Source organism: Taudactylus pleione, unplaced genomic scaffold (genome assembly GCF_031769625.1).
Source record: "Taudactylus pleione unplaced genomic scaffold, aTauple2 ptg002072l, whole genome shotgun sequence".
Classification (NCBI taxonomy): Eukaryota; Metazoa; Chordata; class Amphibia; order Anura; family Myobatrachidae; genus Taudactylus; species Taudactylus pleione.
In genome coordinates, this window is record NW_028286466.1 from 24,109 (window position 1) to 46,500 (window position 22,392).

General features: G+C 46.7%; 1 protein-coding gene across 1 annotated transcript in view; it reads right to left on the reverse strand.

Moving 5' to 3' along the window:
• Positions 1-298: 298 nt before the first annotated feature.
• Positions 299-22,392, reverse strand: part of LOC148435691 (atrial natriuretic peptide receptor 2-like) — a 66,451-nt gene continuing 44,357 nt past the window's right edge. Inside the window, exons 10-17 of the mRNA XM_088465638.1 lie at positions 16,273-16,392; positions 15,723-15,816; positions 11,763-11,850; positions 10,642-10,781; positions 8,164-8,316; positions 5,780-5,878; positions 4,952-5,043; positions 299-682 (exon numbers count right to left, since the gene is read on the reverse strand). Coding sequence (XP_088321764.1) covers positions 617-682; positions 4,952-5,043; positions 5,780-5,878; positions 8,164-8,316; positions 10,642-10,781; positions 11,763-11,850; positions 15,723-15,816; positions 16,273-16,392 — 852 coding nt within the window. The 3' untranslated portion in view covers positions 299-616. The remainder of the gene's footprint in view (positions 683-4,951; positions 5,044-5,779; positions 5,879-8,163; positions 8,317-10,641; positions 10,782-11,762; positions 11,851-15,722; positions 15,817-16,272; positions 16,393-22,392) is intronic.

A 22,392-nucleotide genomic window follows, 5' to 3' on the forward strand; every position in this document is an offset into this window, starting at 1 on the left:
CTGAAAGTGGGCGTCCTCGTGAAGCGTTGGCAGGTTGTCCGGCTCATTCGTTTCATAAAACTCTCACAGCTTCTGGCACTCGCTGATTTACATCCTATGAGCTATTTACTACAAGTTTAAATAGTCTAAAAATAAATAATATAAATAAATAAAAAAATATTCTATTTACTACAAGTCTACGTCTCAGCTAAAACATGACTTAATCAAAATGTCCAAATCAGTAATATATACCTAATCCTAATATATTTATTACTTTTTCTATAGGACATACAATTTTATGCAACGGTTTACACAGAACGTTGGTGGCAATGTTTCCCTGCTGACACCAGCTCGCGGTTTATATTACTGGCGAGGAGACATCCTGCGATCATGGCCTAATGTGACTGAGGCAGAGGTTGGTGTTTCTGCTGTTACGGAATTGATGCCATCTTTTGGGAAGGTGACGATATCCTCCGAGACTACACCTCCATCCAGGTTCATCCGGTGACCAGTGCTCTCCCCTGATAATATTGTCCTTTAATAGATAGTTCAGACCTCCTTCCAGCTGACTATAACATGGTAACATTCGTATATTAGGTTATTAATGATTATTGGATAAAGTGACTCAGAATGTGTTTTATATCTTCCAATTTCCGCCTTTCTCCTTCCTGTCCAGCCACCACGTTGTCATCAGTCCTTTCCCCTGAAACAAATGATAGATAAATACAAATATAAATTTGGCAACTTTCCTTATGCTGGTTATAATCAAATGCCTCTGGCTATTAGCTAGTACAGAATAGGCTGTGTAATTGGCATTAGCTATATATGGTATAATGTACCCTCTAATGTAAATTATAAGGTTAGAACTTGAAGTAGTCAGGGCAGTATGGTAGCACTAAAAAGGCTGTAAGCAGAGATCTCTTATACAGATCACAGAATCCCAGGGATGTAGTCACAAAGGCCCTGATTCAGAGCCGCTCGTAAGCGGCCACTCGTTCGTTCTGACCGATGTTCGCACATCTGCGCATGCGTACGGATTTTAATACGCATGCGCGAACCAGTCAGTGCGTCCGAAAATCGCTTGTTCGCTATATAGCGAATGTCTGCTATTTTGAGTGACAGGAGGAGGCGTATGTGGGTGGTAACAGGGGAAGGTGCTTGAAAACGGGGGTGTGGAATTCGAACGCAGGCGTGCTTAAAGGTCAAAATGGGCGTTTTAAGGGAGTGCCTAATTAATACAGCAGCGTCATTGACCACGTCACTTGTTTTTTTTTTACTCAGAACTGCTCGCAAAATAGCGGTTGAAAAAACCAGCCACAAGAATAGCGAGCAGTTCATACGCTGTTCGATGTACTCGATTAATCTAATAAATAGCGGACATGACGTATGGTGCGAGCGGCAAGGGGGCGTATTTTTCAAAATTACAACCGCAAGTTTTGCTCGCTCGTTCAGACTTAGAGGCGTGAACAGACCGCAATTAGCGAACGGTTCATTTGTTTTAGAACGAACGACCGCAAATAGCGAGCGGCTCTGAATGAGGGCCAAAGTCCATAGTTATGCTGTCGACATTATTGAAATATTCACATTGAACTTGTTGGCACCCACAGAATGTCGACATATGAAAGGTTGACATTTTGCACGGACCAGCAGCATAGAGTTAGGGTTAGGCATTAGGGGGAAGGTTAGGCTACGGGAGAGGAGAAGAGGCTTAGGCACTAGGGAGAGGAAAAGGTTAGGCTATGGGATGGTTAGGCTACGAGAGAGGAGAATAGGCTTAGGTACTAGGGAGAGGAAAAGGTTAGGCTAGGGGGAAGGTTAGGCTACGGGAGAGGAGAAGAGGCTTAGGCACTAGGGAGACGAAAAGGTTAGGCTACGGGAGGGTTAGGGTTAGGCTACGGAATGGTTAGGGTTAGGCACTAAGGGGAAGGTTAGGCTACGGGAGAGGAGAAGAGGCTTAGGTACTAGGGAGGAAAAGGTTAGGCTACGGGAGGGATAGGCACTAGGGGGAAGGTTAGGCTACGGGAGAGGAGAATAGGCTTCGGTACTAGGGAGGAAAAGGTTAGGCTACGGGAGGGATAGGCACCAGGGGGAAGGTTAGGCTACGGGAGAGGAGAATAGGCTTAGGCACTAGGGAGAGGAAAAGGTTAGGCTACGGGAGGGATAGGCACTAGGGGGAAGGTTAGGCTACGGGAGAGGAGAATAGGCTTCGGTACTAGGGAGGAAAAGGTTAGGCTACGGGAGGGATAGGCACCAGGGGGAAGGTTAGGCTACGGGAGAGGAGAATAGGCTTAGGTAATAGGGAGGAAAAGGTTAGGCTACGGGAGGGTTAGGCACTAGGGGGAAGGTTAGGCTATGGGAGAGGAGAATAGGCTTAGGCACTAGGGAAAGGAAAAGGTTAGGCTACGGCAGGGCCGCAACTAGAGGGGAACTACAGGTGCATGTGCACCGGGCTCCGGATTTGAGGGGGTGCTTAAGGGCTGACTCAGCCCCTGCGGAGGCTTGGGGAGCGCAGTGGCTTGGGGGCTGCAGATTCCATGTGGATTAGCCGTCCGCATGGCATCTGCTGAAAACGGCCCTCCAAAAATGGCCGCCACCTAGGAGGAGACAGATGCTAGAGATCCTACTGGACCTCTAGTGTCTGTTAGGCCAGCGTATAGCACATAGCGTGCCTGGAAGTGCAGGGAACGCTGGCACTGCTGGGAGAAGATGCAGAAAGCTGCATCTTCTCCCGTGAAACCCCTGGCAACGAGCGTGAAACCCCTGGCAACGAGCGTGAAATTCAGAGCATGAGACCCCTGGCAACGAGCATGAGACATAATGCTGCCCTACCTATACCTCTCTCTGTAGCAGCACACTGACAACTGGGCACACTCTAGTGAGCTATAACATTATGCTGCCCTACCTATACCTCTCTCTGTAGCAGCACACTGATAACTGGGCACACTCTAGTGAGCTATAACATTATGCTGCCCTACCTATACCTCTCTCTGTAGCAGCACATTGATAACTGGGCATACTCTAGTGAGCTATAACATTATGCTGCCCTACCTATACCTCTCTCTGTAGCAGCACACTGATAACTGGGCACACTCTAGTGAGCTATAACATTATGCTGCCCTTCCTATACCTCTCTCTGTAGCAGCACACTGACAACTGGGCACACTCTAGTGAGCGATAACATTATGTTGCCCCTACCTATACCTCTCTCTGTAGCAGCACACTGATAACTGGGCACACTCTAGTGAGCTATAACATTATACTGCCCATACCTATACCTCTCTCTGTAGCAGCACACTGATAACTGGGCACACTCTAGTGAGCTATAACATTATGCCGCCCTACCTATACCTCTCTCTGTAGCAGCACACTGATAACTGGGCACACTCTAGTGAGCTATAACATTATGCCGCCCTACCTATACCTCTCTCTGTAGCAGCACACTGATAACTGGGCATACTCTAGTGAGCTATAACATTATGCTGCCCTACCTATACCTCTCTCTGTAGCAGCACATTGATAACTGGGCACACTCTAGTGAGTGATAACATTATGCTGCCCTACCTATACCTCTCTCTGTAGCAGCACACTGATAACTGGGCACACTCTAGTGAGCTATAACATTATTCTGCCCTACCTATACCTCTCTCTGTAGCAGCACACTGATAACTGGGCATACTCTAGTGAGCTATAACATTATGCTGCCCTACCTATACCTCTCTCTGTAGCAGCACACTGATAACTGGGCATACTCTAGTGAGCTATAACATTATGCTGCCCTACCTATACCTCTCTCTGTAGCAGCACACTGATAACTGGGCATACTCTAGTGAGCTATAACATTATGCTGCCCTACCTATACCTCTCTCTGTAGCAGCACACTGATAACTGGGCATACTCTAGTGAGCTATAACATTATGCTGCCCTACCTATACCTCTCTCTGTAGCAGCACACTGATAACTGGGCATACTCTAGTGAGCTATAACATTATGCTGCCCTACCTATACCTCTCTCTGTAGCAGCACACTGATAACTGGGCACACTCTAGTGAGCTATAACAATATGCTGCCCCGAACTATACCAGGTGCCACCACAATTGTGTGGTTGCACCTGGCCAAGCTAATTTTTTGCATAGAGTGCCAGATTTTTGGATTCTCTATTTATAATATTATTTATTCTTGGTTTTAATACATTGTGTATATTTACATACTCGCAGTGTTTTGACTTAGGCACCCCAGCGCAGTATCCCCTTGTTGTTTCTAAGTGCAGTGGATGGGAAACAGCTAGATCCCCTTCCGTAGATTGACCCTAACATCATCAGCCAGTGTCCAACGTCATTCCCTACCATCCAAGTGGGCATAGAGGGGGAATATAATCATAGCTCGAAGCGTGGGAGCGAAGCGAGCCCGCAAGGAGCCAACTTTCTTTTTTTGGTGGACTGTGTGGGCAGGAAACTGCACTTCTGCCCTCAGTGCACGTCACTTCCAGGTACAATCTCTGAAGGGGAAATAGTTTCTACCGCAGCGGATGCCTAGGCTGGTGCTCTGCCATGTTGGTAATGGGCTGGGAGTGTGGCGTTGGGATATGATGTCACCGTCAGCTGATACTCTGACATTGGCACTGCTGTCACATGAGCAGTGGGAAGAAGACTTATCGGACTCCCGATATATCGGTCTGCATGCTGCTTGCCAGGATCATGGAGGGGCCGTTTATCGGGGGAGGCCGGCAGACCGGTTATTACTGAATGGCTATACATTATTACTATATACAGTATATTGCATTGATTTGACGTGATATATAGTGGTAAGTAACGGTAGCCATCTCAGTAATGCACATGAATAGCGCCCATTATACCTGATCTGTGTGGCAGAGCCGGCTGCTGGCTCTTCATGTGGTGCTTATTGCTGCACCGGGGATCATTTACTTATCCACCAGGGAAAAAAAAAAGTTGCCCATCTTCAATTGCTATTTTACCTTTACATCCTGCGGACCCCGGCAGAGGAGGATATAGCCCCCAATTTGCTGCAGCAGATCAGCCGCACTGGAGCTGCACTGAATCTTTAGGGCTAATGAATAGAACAGAACAATTGTTACATGTACAATGTTGTCTTATACTTAACCAGATGTACAATGTGTATATTTCTCATACATGTATATATATATATATATATACCATATGAGTGAGTGAGTGGTCATCCCACCTAGTGAAGTGGTCAGGATTGGGCTATATGGTACATATTGAGTTAGGAATATATACTGGGGGTATATAAAGCTATATGGAGGCATTTCCATGGTCACACTGGTGCACCACACTGCTTTAGACAATGTATACATTTTTTATTCTAATATTCTACTGTCTTGCTGTATTTATTATATTGAGTGTACTGTACGTTACTTACACCACCCTAAGTAATGCTATATAGGTACTGTACGTTACTTACACCACCCTAAGTAATGCTATATAGGTACTGTACGTTACTTATACCACCGTAAGTAATGCTATATAGGTACTGTAGTGTGCACAATAAAAGACACGGCCAAGAAGTGGCGCTAACCCTGCTCTAACCCTGCGACTGTTACACGTATGTTTTCATATTGGATCAACTTCTATATTAGGTCTGTGCTGTCCAACGTAGTTAGCTGAAGAGGACTGCACACGTTTTATAATTGCATGGAATAGGTCACAAAAGTCACAGGGGGGGTCTCAACCAGCCCCCCCAGCATGCCAGGCGAGTCGTCCTGTTTTTGGTTAAGGATTCCTCTTTGGCCATACGTAAGATGGGAATGTGCAATATCATTTACCTTCACTGGTGGACTCCATTCTGGATGCTGTGTTCACCGTGTCTCCAAATAGACAGTAACGGGGCATTTTAGTTCCCACTACACCAGCGACAACGGGGCCTTCAAAGCAGAGGGACACAGTCCTATGTCAGGTTTACTTCTCCCAGTGCCCAGGACACAGGTTTAAAGCTCTTATAGTTACATTGATCAATACAAAATAGTTTTTGGGCCATAAGAGATAATTACTCCACATCAACAGCATCTTGCGGCCCGGCTGTGTATACCCCAGTCTCTGTACGTGGAGATATGTCTAGTGAGAAGATGCAGCTGTCATCATCATTAGCTCAGACACTTGCCGCCTGGAAAGCCGATCCACGTCCTTAGGATGTGCCGGACGCCAGCCTCCGTGATGTCATGACATCACATGTGCTGGGACTGGTGGCGGTGGGGGGCGCCTAGGTTACAGAAGCACCTTGCCAAGACACTACTACATGTGCAAGGATATGGCTCCTAAAAGGCGCATCTTATAGACACATAGACGTATTTAATAAGATTTAACAGTTTTAAATTTAGTTACCCCCCCAAAAAAACGTTGTTCCCCATTGACCCATGAGGGAGCTTTCAGTGTGGCACACTGTATATTAGGGATGGCCATCGACGAATCATAATCATCGATGGTTTATGGCCGATGTCAAATGTTTTTCCCATCAATGGGGGAGAACCAGATGATTTCCCTCCATTGATGGAAGAACATAACCGAATAATTTTTTTTCAAGGTGGCGGGACACGGAGCATAGCTCCGCCCCCCAACACCTGCAAAGCCATGCCTCCTAGTTCTGATTGGCCCACGGGCCAGTCAGTCATAGAACAGGGATGACCATCAGTTGAAGCCATTGATGGTCATCCATTGCATAGTTGGTTACCATCGATGGCCACTTTTTATTTTGCCATCGATGGTAACCATACCGATGGCCTCTCTACTGTATCTGCCCTATGCTCTCTCTAACAGCAGGTCTGTGAGGTATGGAGGAAGACGGCTTTGGGGTCAGCTCTAATCCGTCAACCTCAACTTCTATGTTGCACTTTCAGAGTGCGCTATGCCCGGGGCCAGGCCATGCCCAGGTACTGGAAAAAGGACGTGACTTAATGAAAGGAGGTGTGGCCAGTATTTGTGGCACCGTTGTGCCCCTTAGCCAGAGCAGATCCAGGGGGGGGGGGCGCAATTAGTGCGATCGCCATCTCCCCTCCTATCAAGTGCAGACAGAGGAGAATTTTGCTGAACTCAGCGGCAGCAGCCTCTTTGTACTCGCTGCAGCCCAGTATACAGCAGTGTCTGCTGGGTGCCGCTGACAGGACTAAGGGGGTGAGCGTTGGACCCAGGCCCCCGCCGAGCCCATCCAGCAAGCCTGGGCAATCAGTACTGCCTCTCCCTTCCTCGGCGCCCCTGGCTATGCCTCCTCCAGGACCGTCTCCCTGTGCTGTGCAGTCTAGAGGAAGCCGGACCTGGAGAGAGAATGGCTTATACCTAATGTGCTTCATACAAAGCCTTTCCCAGGGCAACTGATGGGGTATTTTATTGCTCGCTACATAGTGCTCAACAAGGCAATGGGGGGGATTTACTGACAGTCTGATATGACCCTTATACTGGAGCTAAGGGCCTGATTCAGAGCCGGATGCTCTGAAAGAGCGCTCGCTCTGAATCATGGCGTTTTTCTTTATTTTTTGTGCGTCCTCCTGGCCGCTCACTTAGCTGTGGGTGACCACCCACAGCTATTGCGAGCGGCCAGGTGATGGTCGAGACCATCGGGGCTTGTGACGAGACCCTTGTGGTAGGGTCTCGTTCCCGCAAGCCTCAGTGAGTTTCGCCTCTATTAGAGCCGGAAGCTCACCCACCATCATCACTCGTGATGTCAGTGGGGCCGCCCCCCAAATGACAGGCGTTCCTTCGGGAATGCCTCCGTTTAGCCAGCCACCCCCCCCACCCCCCTCCAAAACGGGGCAAGCTGTCAATCAAAATCGACAGCTGCCCTGCTTTGGTGCGAGACCCGTAGCGACGGAGCGCCCGTCGCTAGCCGGGTCTCCCGCATGCGCACGTTGGAGCCGGCTCCGGCATGCTCAGTGGCCAAACATCGACCCGTTCGCGAGCGGGTCTAAATCAGGCCCTAAGTGCTTTAACCATAGGAAGAGGGTTAAATACTGCACGTTTTATGAACCTGTAAACGTATACTTATTACTCAGTGACCAACAAGGGGCATTTACCACATCATCAAGTCATATTATTTCAAATGTTAATATATTGTTATTGCTTTGTAATATGGCATTCACAGAATCATATCACCCCCTATCATCACCGACAGTATCTATGTAAGGCCAGAAGCCCCAATGACATGACCGGCTTTCCCCACCTGAGTGCACCCCAGCCCGGATCTTCAGCTTAGCATCTGGTATATGTGGAATCCTGAAGGAGTGACAGACGGACACCAAGTCTAGCGCCATGCTGGCGATCTCCGCCACGTGCTTTATTCCGTTTTCCTTAGGCACGCCGGATACTACCATATCTACAGTGCGGAAACAGTGGTCGTGCCAAAGCGATTAGTCATTATTATTATTAGTACATCATTATAAGAGATCACTATTGGGCTAAGTGCGTCAGAATCTCTGGGGAATGGTAGTAAGGGGGTAACTATTGGTATAAAGTCAGCTGTAAAGGTTAGAGAGTGATGAGAATGACATAATATTGTGATCAGATGGAGGGAAATAGTCATGTAAATAACTAATTAGATTTTAGTTAAGGTCATCCATAAATGTTTGCCTCCTGTCCTGTGATACTACACTGATCACATCATTCCCCAATGGATGAAACCATTGACCGTTTCCAAATATGACATCATACTGTAGTTAAAGTAGGCGAGTAACTGATCCCATTGAACTCCATCTTGCAGATTACGGGTTAAATTCAATTAAAGGCGAAAAGCTGCGATTGGTGAATAGTTTTCACCGATTTGCACTTTCGCCTGTTTTCCGCTTTTCACCCAATTCAATAAGTTTCTCCACTCAAAGGCAGGCGAAAATAGGTGCAAAATCTATAAATGTAGGGACTTGGGGGGGTCATTCAGACCCGCTTGTGAGCGGCAGTACGCTCGCAAGCGGGTCGATGTTCCCCCCACTGCACATGCGCACGACGGAGGGAGCTCCGTCGTGCGCATGCGTGAAACCCAGCGAGCGACGGGCTCTCCATCGCTCCGGGTCTCGCACCAAAGGGGGTGTGCTGTCGATTTTGATTGACACCTCACGCCCCCTTTGGTGGGCGTGCCTGCCAGATGGAGGCGTTCCCATGGGAACGCCTACCGTCTCAAGCCGGCCCCATTAACATCACTAGTGATGTCAGTGGGAGTGATTTTGGCTCTGATAGAGCCAAAATCACTCCAGGGCTTGCGGCAGCGAGACCCTACCGCAGGGTCTCCGTCGCAAGCCCGATGGTCGCGATCATCATCATGAACGCTCGCTATAGCTGTGGGTGGTAACCCACAGCTATGCGTGCGTCCATGAGGACGCTCCAAAAAAAGGTAGGAGGGCCCTGATTCAGAGCGAGCGCTCTGGTCAGAACGTTCAGCTCTGAATCAGGCCCTTGATTCAGAACCCTTTGGACCCCCCCCAATGACTAATAAGGCAAAAAAAAAACCCCTTAAACACACCCTAAAAGCGACCTGAGTGTTTTTAGGAGGAGGAGGCTACAGCTGGTGTATTTTATAGATTTTTTAAAATCTTCACTTTAGAGACACCAAAATATATTAGTACCCATTTACATGTACCCCAAATTTAACTACGGTACTTATTTTTCTCCAAAAACATTGCTTTATATCATTTTTCCACACTTGTGCATATAACATTCATTTGACTCAATTTAAGATCACTAAATGCTTTTATTAGGGCTATTAATACTCTTCTATATTCCTTCCCAGGGTCAGTGAGGCTTTTTATGGGGTACAGACTGATTTCCCCAATATGCTGTCATTTTTGCTAGTTTCGTTATTCACTACATTCTCCTATCCACATTTTCGCCTGTTTTGGAATAGGGCGAAAAGCGGGGACGCACATGGCGAAAACATCGAATGAGGCAAAATCAAACTGGCGAATGAGGCAAAATCATTGCGCTTTTCGCCAAACCGGACTTTTCCCCGCTAATTGAATACGACCCTAGGTAAGAGAGTTACATGACGGCCGTTGTGCCTGGGATAATAATAAGCTGCGTTTTATCACGGGAATGAGCAATAAAGGGCTTATTTTAGTAACAATTCAGATTTTCACTCTGCGACCATTTGAAATTTAGGACGGTCCCTCGGTTTGTATAATGTACCCATGGACGGCTCTCTCACGTCTATCTTATATTAAACATCTTTCAATTGACATCTTCGCCATTATGTTACAGTTGTCACTGGTCTTACATTGGTCTGACTGGTCTGACGTGACGTCATCCACATTGTAATCACTGAAGTCATGCTAAAACTGTGGCAGCTCAGGTATTACACTCCACTAATTTATAATACCCCTGCTACAGTGGCGCCCACACCTCTGTCCTTAAGGCACCCTAACAGTCCAGGTTTTAAGGATATTCATAGTTGAGCACCACAGAAGGTTAAATCAAAATGACTGGTGTACTAAGGAAGCATGGATATTCTTAAAACCTGGACTGTTAGGGTACTTTGAGGACCAAGTTTGGGAGTAAATAAGCACTTGTACATTACAAGACACCAATGTTATAAACCATCTTCACAACATCTCCAGGACCTGCCCCTTCCATCAGCCACTAAAACCCTCATCCTCGCTTGCATTGATCACTGTAATCTGCTCCCTACCAAGATAGGAATAATAATAATACTTACATGCATCTCCAATGGTTTCCACCTTGTACACATCATAATTGTCAATGATGTCATCAAACTTGGTATACAACTTATTCAGGAAATTGACCACTTGGTGGGGCGTGCTGGCCCCGGAGAGTGAAGTGAACCCGACAATATCACTACGCAGCAGAGAGTAAATAGAATTAATGGTTAGTGCGGTTCTCAGTCATACAACAGATGTTTGGAGACCAACGTAACTTCATAGACAACTTGGGACATGTTTGGAAATATCACCTGCACACAGGCCCCAGACATGTTATGGCTTAGCCCAGAGACCATGGTAATAGTCTATCAGGAATCAGTGACATCACTGAGGTTGTATTGCCATAATATTGGCCAACAGCAGAACATGCGCTTAACCATGACTACCAATCAGACACTTGTTTTCACTACACACAGATAAAAGCTAAACGCTGATTGGTTGCTGTAGTTCTGCGCACCTAAATGCGATACTGGTCAATGAGCCCTTCCTGGTGGAGTCTTCTCTTTCAAACAAGAAGTGTCACACATTCTAAATTTGTTGGGTTTTTGGTTTGTTAAATAAAGATTTAGCAAATTGCTGTAAACAGCACAGGTGGAATTACCCCACAATGCCATTTGTATTATATAGAATACCTCCCGATTGCCCCGACTATCCTGATTGCTGGAGCGCAGGATACATTTACTGGCGCACTCACCTACCACTTGTGCCTGTGGCAATGCAGGTGAGATTTTAGAGTAGGGGCATTAGGGGCACCTACTGTAGATATTCACAAATGGTCCTGATTTCGGCAGGGCAATCCCAATTAGAGGGGTCTGTCTCGCTGTCCTACAATCAGGAGGGCTGGGAGGATTTGCAGATTGGTTGGGTGATGTTGCCCCAAAAAGGCTCTTTTTGCCTAACATGTCTATTCTGGGCGTGACGTCCATTATAATGCGTGCTGCGGCCATGCCACCTGTCCCGATAACAATCTCTCCAATGTTGGGGGTCGCCATTGAGTTCTGGCCACGTTCCCTTCCGTGATCATTTCATGTTACAGGACCTGCACATTCTCTAGGTCTATAATCACAGCTGTACAGCAGAACATACACCACAAAGCACAAGCATGCAGGGAACCTGCCTGAAATAGACGGTGGCGTTAGAGTAACTCTGAGCCTCACAAGTCAGACCTTGCCGAAGATCATCCGCCACGGGCTTGGGAAGCATACCTGGTAATGTGCGCAGATATCAGGACGTCTGGTTAGGAAATACAACAGTCTTCCTGATATAATACAGAAACATCGATGGTATGGGTAGTAACAGTCTGCGTGTGTGTTACGGTTAGGCTTTTCTGCTTCCAATAAAATGATTATATTGGTAGTATATGGCAGCTCACATATATATGACCACAATGGGCCTTATTCTGAGATTTTCACACAAAGTGACTGCATCATTTTTTGCACTCGTATGGTCACAAGGCGTACTGAGGCATAATGCAGCTTAATGAGGCGTACTGAGGCATAATGCAGCTTAATGAGACGTACTGAGGCATAATGCAGCTTAATGAGGCGTACTGAGGCATAATGCAGCTTAATGAGGCGTACTGAGGCATAATGCAGCTTAATGAGGCATAACGAGGCATAATGCAGCTTAATGAGGCATAACGAGGCATAATGCAGCTTAATGAGGCATAACGAAGCATAATACAGCTTAATGAGACGTACTGAGGCATAATGCAGCTTAATGAGGCGTACTGAGGCATAACGAGGCATAATGCAGCTTAATGAGGCGTACTGAGGCATAATGCAGCTTAATGAGGCATAATGCAGCTTAATGAGGCATAATGCAGCTTAATGAGGCATAATGCAGCTTAATGAGGCATAATGCAGCTTAATGAGGCATAATGCAGCTTAATGAGGCATAATGCAGCTTAATGAGGCATAATGCAGCTTAATGAGGCATAATGCAGCTTAATGAGGCATAATGCAGCTTAATGAGGCATAATGCAGCTTAATGAGGTGTACTGAGGCATAATGCAGCTTAATGAGGCGTACTGAGGCATAACGAGGCATAATGCAGCTTAATGAGGCGTACTGAGGCATAATGCAGCTTAATGAGGCATACTGCGGCATAATGCAGCTTAATGAGGCATAGCAAGGCATAATGCAGCTTAATGAGGCGTACTGAGGCATAACGAGGCATAATGCAGCTTAATGAGGCATAACGAGGCATAATACAGCTTAATGAGGCATAACGAGGCGTAATGCGGTGTAACGAGACGTACTTCTCATCTGTGCAGATGTTCACAGTAGCACGGAAATCAGCCAGACCACCACTTGCGGCTAAGTGGGTAACTAGGCAGGGATGGGGCGTTGGCACTTTGCCTACGTTGTGCCATGTGGGCATGTAGACAGAATAATTTAGAGGTGCGCCAATGCAGAGATCCAGCAATTTGCCGCAGACCTTTTGCGCCACAGGATAGGGCTGGTGTAAGTTCCTGCTGATAGCCAGGCCTGCTCTCACACAGGGATATAGGGGCAGCGCGGCCACATAGATCCATCCAAACCCGAGTGCAGGCGGAAATTCTATGCATATAAATTGCTATCTAAGACTGCCAGTGCCACAATACTTTGCTAGGTCTGCCTTAAATTGGCTTACCTTTTGGGAACATTTGAGCTCAAATAATTTGCAATTATTCGGGACACTTGAAGCTTGTGCAGTTGCTCAACTCATGATTAACATCTTTACCTGTGCAATTAGAGCAATTTACATGTGTACTAATTGCACTGAGATAGAATTGACGGGTACCATTGTATAATTATATATTTTTTATGTATTTTTTTATATATGTTTGTTTATGTGTATGTAATAAATTGTGATTGATTTCTCTTTGATATATAAATTTGTGGTATTACATTTTATATATAATTGAAAGCCAAGCGCTGTTGTATGTTTTTTCTTTCCTGCTGACAGCCAGGCCTGCTCTCACACAGGGATATAGGGGCAGCGCGGCCACATAGATCCATCCAAACCCGAGTACAGGCGGAAATCCGCAGCCATTTTCAGTCACGCAATGCGGCAGCAGATGTGAGCACTCTGCGTGAGGCGGTGGATCAGGCCCCATGTCTGTATAATAAGTAGGGATGTGCAGGCTCGGACTCGTTTACTCGGTTCTTATCGTCACTTTACCGCAAATTCGGATTTATTATATTGGTTATCCAAAACACATGATAGGCGATAGCCAATAAAATGCCGTTTAAAGATCCGAGTAATATTAGTAGCGTGTGCCGTACATAGGTACAGGAAGATGTCATATATATACTTACATGTTATACAGATCACCAGGAGTATTCTTATAGAACTCGCTGACACCTCCTGTATGCTACACCATCCCCTTCCCAGTCTGTTTTATACTGAGAAATAAAACCATTAATCTATAGGAGCCCAAGTGAGGTCTTTTGACCGTGTCCTTGGCAACCTGACGGAGGACATCTCGCTGCCTTGTACAGTGACCAATTAGCCGACCGCAAATTGCCGATCCATTCAGTTTATGTTTCTAGTGCAGAACTCCCCCCCCCCACCACCCCACTGTTTAGCTTTCAGTTTGGCGTCTTATATTGGCCCCCAGAGAGGACACTAATTTATTACTGGATGCCCCCCTGGCTGCGGCCACCTAGCTAGCCCCTCCGGACAGCTGCTAAGTAAATATAGGGATGAGGCCTGGACAGGTGACAGGTGAGGGCAATAAATAAGCCGGGGGGGTGGGGCGCCCACTTAAATAAGAGGACCATGAAGTTAGACCTGGATAATATTGTACCAGGATATTGTACTTACTGGGAGAGATGAAAGAGTCCTTATATGGGGAACGCTACCGAAATGATCAGAGAATAACCTGAGCTCTTAGTCAGTAAGTGAGGGCTCATATAACGAGTCATTACCCCCCTAGCACTCGTTTCTGTTGGTGTTGTGACATCACTTCTATATTTAGCAAACAACGGTAACCTCGGCCTTCCGACTATAGCTGTTGTCAGCGGTACAGTCGGCAAGGCCATCCAGTCTTTGCTGGATTCCCGCCATCGCGCATGCGCATTTGTTAGTAACCTGTAGTGGTCAGCAAATGACACAGCAGAGGACGTCTCAGTGGAAGGAGTCAATGCTCAACCTCACCAGACAGGTAAGTCGCGTTATATACTGGCGGCATATTAGTCATGGTATATACTGGCGGCATATTAGTCGTGTTATATACTGGTGGCATATTAGTCATGGTATATACTGGCGGCATATTAGTTGTGCTATATACTGGCGGCATATCAGTCGTGTTACATACTGGTGGCATATTAGTCGTGTTACATACTGGTGGCATATTAGTTGCGTTTTATATACTGGTGGCATATTAGTTGTGTTATATACTGGTGGCATATTAGTTGTGTTATATACTGGTGGCATATTAGTTGTGTTATATACTGGTGGCATATTAGTCATGTTATATACTGGTGGCATATTAGTCGTGTTATATACTGGTGCCATATTAGTCGTGTTATATACTGGTGGCATATTAGTCGTGTTATATACTGGTGCCATATTAGTTGCGTTTTATATACTGGTGCCATATTAGTCGTGTTATATACTGGTGCCATATTAGTCGTGTTATATACTGGTGCCATATTAGTTGCGTTTTATATACTGGTGGCATATTAGTCGTGTTATATACTGGTGGCATATTAGTCGTCATATATACTGGTGGCATATTAGTCGTGCTATATACTGGTGGCATATTAGTTGTGCTATATACTGGCGGCATATTAGTTGTGCTATATACTGGTGGCATATTAATCATGTTATATACTGGTGGCATATTAGTTGTGCTATATACTGGTGGCATATTAGTTGTGCTATACACTGGCGGCATATTAGTTGTGCTATACACTGGCGGCATATTAGTCGTGCTATATACTGGCGGAATATTTGTCAGTATCACTGTGAGATGCAGAGAAGGAAATATACTGCCTGTATACAGTAACAATGCTGATGCAGCCCTGAGTGTATCTAGAGAAAGATCATTTTCTTTGCTTTAGGGCCTATCAGAATGTGAATTACTTACTGTACAGGAGGCGATCAGTCTTCTGCTTCTCCTGTAAGAGATCCTGCGTCCTCTCTGCCACGATGGCTTCCAAATGCTTACTGTACTTCTCCATCTATAGGGGTCAGGCAATCAGCCAGTCATCTCTCAGAGAGCACCCTGCGTATACTGTATGCTATACGGGATCTGGGAGAGGCTACTGCTGTCACCTATACCCAGGGATGTATGACAAGAGCCCAGATCCCACTGGATACACGGATATAGACATGACTTTGTACTGTAGGTACTTTCAGATCTGAATAACGCAAACAACTGACAAAGTTACAATACAGTGATCATTCTTGCACCCTGCACCTGTCACACACCCCGTGCAGTTCCTCTCTCCTACCTGGGGTGCCGCTCTCTGCTCCGGTGCCTCTAGCACTCTCAGCTGATGCAACAACTGCTGATACAGAGACCAGCGTGTGCTAGAAGCACCAGAGGGAGCAGCACCCCAGGCACGGGTTGTGTGACAGGTGCAGGGTGCTAGAATGGAGACTACAGTAAGTAATCGCTTTATGCTCAGACTCACCAGATTCATCATCATATCCACGGGGCTGACTCTGTGCGGGTTCATTTTCTCCAGGCTTTTTTTAATTTGCTCAAAAGGGGGTCTCATCATAGGATTGTGCGCCCAGCACCTTCTCACCAGCTTCAGGGAAGAGAGAAGACATGTGTGAGGGCAGGTCATACAGTATATGTATATTACATGTTACATACAGCACCTTCTCACCAGCTTCAGGGAAGAGAGAAGACGTGTGAGGGCAGGACATACAGTGTATGTATATTACATGTTACATACAGCACCTTCTCACCAGCTTCATGGAAGAGATAAGACATGTGTGAGGGCAGGACATACAGTGTATGTATATTACATGTTACATACAGCACCTTCTCACCAGCTTCAGGGAAGAGATAAGACATGTGTGAGGGTAGGACATACATGTATGTATATTACATGTTACATACAGCACCTTCTCACCAGCTTCAGGGAAGAGATAAGACATGTGTGAGGGTAGGACATACAGTGTATGTATATTACATGTTACATACAGCACCTTCTCACCAGCTTCAGGGAAGAGAGAAGACATGTGTGAGGGCAGGACATACATGTATGTATATTACATGTTACATATAGCACCTTCTCACCAGCTCCATGGAAGAGATAAGACATGTGTGAGGGCAGGACATACATGTATGTATATTACATGTTACATATAGCACCTTCTCACCAGCTTCATGGAAGAGATAAGACATGTGTGAGGGCAGGACATACATGTATGTATATTACATGTTACATACTCCTCTCCAATACATCTCTATTCATAAAACCTACGGGAAAGAACCGGTAATGAGAAATTCCCGCTGTCTAATAACATTGGGATATAGGTCCGATGGTCAGCGTGGAAGGGCCTCATTACCTGCACACAGCAGAGCCTGTTACTTCTTGGCTGTATTGTTCCTACATGGCTATTCCGTGTTCCATGATGTCCAGCTGCGCACATTACGGCTTATTACCTTTATGGGGTGCAGGGAAATTGCCGCGTAGGCCTTAGCGACCGCTCCGGACTGAACCGAACTGTCCCCATAGCGTCTGCAGAGGCTGCACCCACATAAATATTGGTTCAGCTAATACATTGGGACGCTGGGGTCTATTCGGCAATGTAATATTTACTTTAAAAAAAAAACTATTGTTTCTGCATTATTTAAGTATTTTCACTATTGAGCAAATGGATAATAGAAGATAACGCAATTATCTTCTCCATTAATTCCCATATCACAGAGTATCGCACTGTAAGGCGCAGGCTATTGCTCTCTACAGTGCTTTAACATTCAGCAAGCAAAAAACTTTAAAATACCCAATAAATCCTTATGAAAATCATACTGAAAACTGCAGAAGGAACTTTTCCCATCAGTCCCTGCAGGATCTTGTAACTCCGCCCCCGAATCCTTCCCTGCAGTGAGGTGACCGGCGAGTGAAAGTCCAGCTCCAGCCTCCCAAACCTGTCTAAGATGAAATAAATTGTATATATAAAAGCACATAAATATTAATATATACAGACTAATATAAAGCCTGTGTACACATAATAAATGGAGCCAGGTTTGGGAGGCTGGAGCTGGACATGGCGGTCACCACACTGCGGGGAAGGAGACTATTCGCAGTGTAAGTAAGCGCATGGCCGAGCACGCACAGAACAAGAAAAGTTCAGTTTTCCGACTTTAGAAACGTCATCATTGTGTCGATTTTACCCGACAATATTTGGGATAACATCTGCGCTAATGCTGAATAGACCCAATTATGAGGAAGAATCATTATTATGGGACAGTCCCTGTAAATCAGAGCCAGCTGCCTAGTGTTACATTATTGGGATGTGTGTAGCAATGTAATTGCGCTTTGTAAAGCGTTGGAGGTGGCAGACGTCTCATTTCCATTCCCAGAGGGGAAATTCCCTATATGTGATGGGTATAAAGGACAGGCTTTCCCTATAAACATGGCGTGTCGCCCAGCTTGCCGAATGTCCTTCCATATTGTCCTCTGATGAATATTTATACTTATTGAAACTCTCAGCATTCGCTATACAGCATCATCTTCCTTTTACATGACTGAGAAAGCCGAGCAAAACCCTGTTCTGTTCCCAGCCCAGGGGAACCCCATGCGCCCTTTACCCACCCGTAGGGTCATTTTCCTGCTCTATTCTCCCCCCTCCAGCCTCCACTTCTGACACTGGGAAAGTGTGGATGTATACAAGTTATGGAAAGTGCACAATGCAACTGGTGTCCATGGCGATAAGTCGTAGTATGAACTTGATCGGTTGGGACCGATGTTGATGAATTGAGGAACTTAATTGATAAGAGTACAATGTTGGAAGCATTGGATGAGACCGATGGTTGGAGGTATCGGCTGGAACCGATGGTAGCTGTAAGAACAAGTCTCAGTGGTAAAACCAGACTGTTGTGCAAGATGGTGTATGAGACTTGTTATACCTACCAGATCTAGGAAATGGATATAATGGACTGGGACGGTTCAGATACAGACTACCTGGGAGCTCAGTATTGAGCTGTAACTTCAGCTGGAAGCGACATTGTACTGGGAACAGACGCCAGTCAGGAAATGGAATTTATAGGGGGGATCCCCAGGGATTGGATGCTGCGATCAGCTGGTCTGGAAGCAGCACTCTGAGTGGTGGAAGAGAGTCAGGTGATAGAGTCCAATATGGCTGTGCCCATACTGTTGTTCTGGAGGGAACTCTGGCGTGCAGTTTGTATACCATCATGCTGGGGGGACACGCTGTGAGCAAGTGACTGAGGAGAGCAATTTCCATGCTCAGTGACTGGACACTGGGTAGAAGGGCCAGGAGTAGACCTCAGTACCAGCCGGGAGCGATGAGCAGCGTCAGTGGACCACTGTGCTATACAGGGGTGATGCACAGCGCGAGCGGACCTTAACGCTAGCCTGGACAGGCACCGGAGAGGTATAAAGGTGGTTTTAAGTGTCCAAAGCGTGACATGTCCTTTGGGGACAACCATTGGTTATTGGGAAGACATTGATATTGACCTATATGAATGCAGCTCTAGTTTAATGTCCTGGTGCATTTGTATCTGTGCTGGGTCCATTCATTATCACTTCATCTCTACAAAAGCAGGTGATAATTAATTTCTACAAAAGTAGGTGAAGATGTTCATCATCGGGGCCATTCATTAGGGTAACGCTTGGAATATCACATATCTCCTGCGTATCTTTCAGCCCTGTCCTACTGTCCCCATACACTAGTATCACAGATATCTCCTACTTACCTTTCTCTCCCGGAATGGCCGCTGTCCCCATACACTAGTATCACAGATATCTCCTGCTTACCTTTCTCTCCCGGAATGGCCCGCTGTCCCCATACACTGGTATCACAGATATCTCCTGATTACCTTCCCCTGGCGGAATGGCCCACTCTCCCCATACACTAGTATCACAGATATCTCCTACTTACCTTCCTCTCCCAGAATGGCCGCTGTCCCCATACACTAGTATCACAGATATCTCCTACTTACCTTCCTCTCCCAGAATGGCCGCTGTCCCCATACACTGGTATCACAGATATCTCCTGCTTACCTTTCTCTCCCGGAATGGCCCGCTGTCCCCATACACTGGTATCACAGATATCTCCTGATTACCTTCCCCTGGCGGAATGGCCCACTCTCCCCATACACTAGTATCACAGATATCTCCTACTTACCTTCCTCTCCCAGAATGGCCGCTGTCCCCATACACTAGTATCACAGATATCTCCTACTTACCTTCCTCTCCCAGAATGGCCGCTGTCCTCATACACTAGTATCACAGATATCTCCTGCTTACCTTCCTCTCCCGGAATGGCCCGCTGTCCCCATACACTAGTATCACAGATATCTCCTGCTTACCTTCCTCTCCCGGAATGGCCCACTGTCCTCATACACTAGTATCACAGATGTCTCATGCTTACCTTCCTCTCCCGGAATGGCCCGCTGTCCTCATACACTAGTATCACAGATATCTCCTGCTTACCTTCCTCTCCCGGAATGGCCCGCTATCCCCATACACTAGTATCACAGATATCTCCTGCTTACCTTTCTCTCCCGGAATGGTCCGCTGTCCCTATACACTAGTATCATAGATATCTCCTGCTTACCTTCCTCTCCCGGAATGGCCGCTGTCCCCATACACTAGTATCACAGATATCTCCTGCTTACCTTCCTCTCCCGGAATGGCCCGCTGTCCTCATACACTAGTATCACAGATGTCTCCTGCTTACCTTCCTCTCCCGGAATGGCCCGCTGTCCTCATACACTAGTATCACAGATATCTCCTGCTTACCTTCCTCTCCCGGAATGGCCCGCTGTCCCCATACACTAGTATCACAGATATCTCCTGCTTACCTTCCTCTCCCGGAATGGTCCGCTGTCCCCATACACTAGTATCACAGACATCTCCTGCTTACCTTTGGTGGCCTGGAAAACATGAACTGTTAGGGGTACTTGAGGATCGGTTTGACCAACCCTACCCTAGGGTTACCATGGGCAGTTTCCGGACGGAGATCATCCCCTTTCCGGCTGCTCCACCTCCTACCCCACAGTCCTTCTCCGCCTGTGTTCTCTCTCTCCACAGCCCTTCTACACCCTTCTCCTGCACCACTGCCCATCTACACCCATCTTCTCCCACCCCACAGCCCTTCTCCGCCATCCTCATGCCCCACAGCCTTTATACCCCACCTTATTCCTGAACATGCCTATGTCTGCCATCTCCTGCCCCACAGCCATTATACTGCCCCACAACTCGAATATGCCCTCTTCCTGTCCCACAGCCCGTCAACGCCCGCCTTCTCCTGCCTCAGGTGAGAAAAAGCGCCATGTAGTATAGTAATATAGTGAATCTATAAATGTGCTCACAAAGAGGTTATATGCATAGCAAAATCTAAAATGTGATCAGCCACAAGCACCTACAATGGAGCCTTTCTCCACAGTAATTCCTTTATCAGATCAGCTCGCTCTGACGGGAGTTAAAAAAAAGAAAAAAAAAAAAAGAAAATTGCATATAGAGTGATACTGACAGATATGTGCACACTCACTAATGGTGCGATACTGACAGATATGTGCACACTCACTAATGGTGCGATACTGACAGATATGTGCACATTCACTAATAGTGTGATACTGACAGATATGTGCACACTCACTAATAGAGTGATACTGACATATGTGCACACTCACTAATGGTGTGATACTGACAGATATGTGCACACTCACTAATGGTGTGATACTGACAGATATGTGCACACTCACTGATAGTGTGATACTGACAGATATGTGCACACTCACTAATAGTGTGATACTGACAGATATGTGCACACTCACCAATGGTGTGATACTGACAGATATGTGCACACTCAGGGCCTGATTCAGAGCCGGACGCTCTGACCAGAGCGCTCGCTCTGAATCAGGGCCGTCCTACCTAAAATTGGAGCGGCCTCCTGGCCGCTTGCATAGCTGTGGGTGACCACCCACAGCTTATGCGAGCGGCCAAAAAGATGTTCTCGATGGTCAAGACCATCGCGACCATCGGGCTTGCGACGAGACCCTTGCGGTAGGGTCTCGTTGGCCGCAAGCCCGGAGTGCTGTTGGCTCTATCAGAGCTAAAAACACTCCCACTGACATCACTAGTGATGTCAGTAGGGCCGGCCCCAGACGGTAGGCGTTCCCATGGGAATGCCTCCGTCTGGGCAGCCACGCCCCCGGCACGCCCACCAAAGAGGGCATGCTGTCACTCAACATCGACAGCACGCCCCCTTTGGTGCGAGACCCATAACGACGGCTTGGCCGTCGTTATTTGGGTCTCGCGCATGCGCACGACGGAGCAGCCTCCGTCGTGCGCATGCGCACTTGGGCAACATCGCTTCACTTGGGCCCTCACTTCACTGAACATAGTTCACACCTGTGGCAAAAATGAATAGTACACATGTATAGATGCACCTTCACCTTATATAATATGACCTAGGCACGGCAGCTGTTCCAATCCAGAGGCTCATGTATATACGTGTACCAGATACAACCTTGGTTTCTACGCTCATCTGTTCCCTCTCTGGTTTCCAATGGAGCCTTTCAGATGTATGTGTTATATAACAGACAC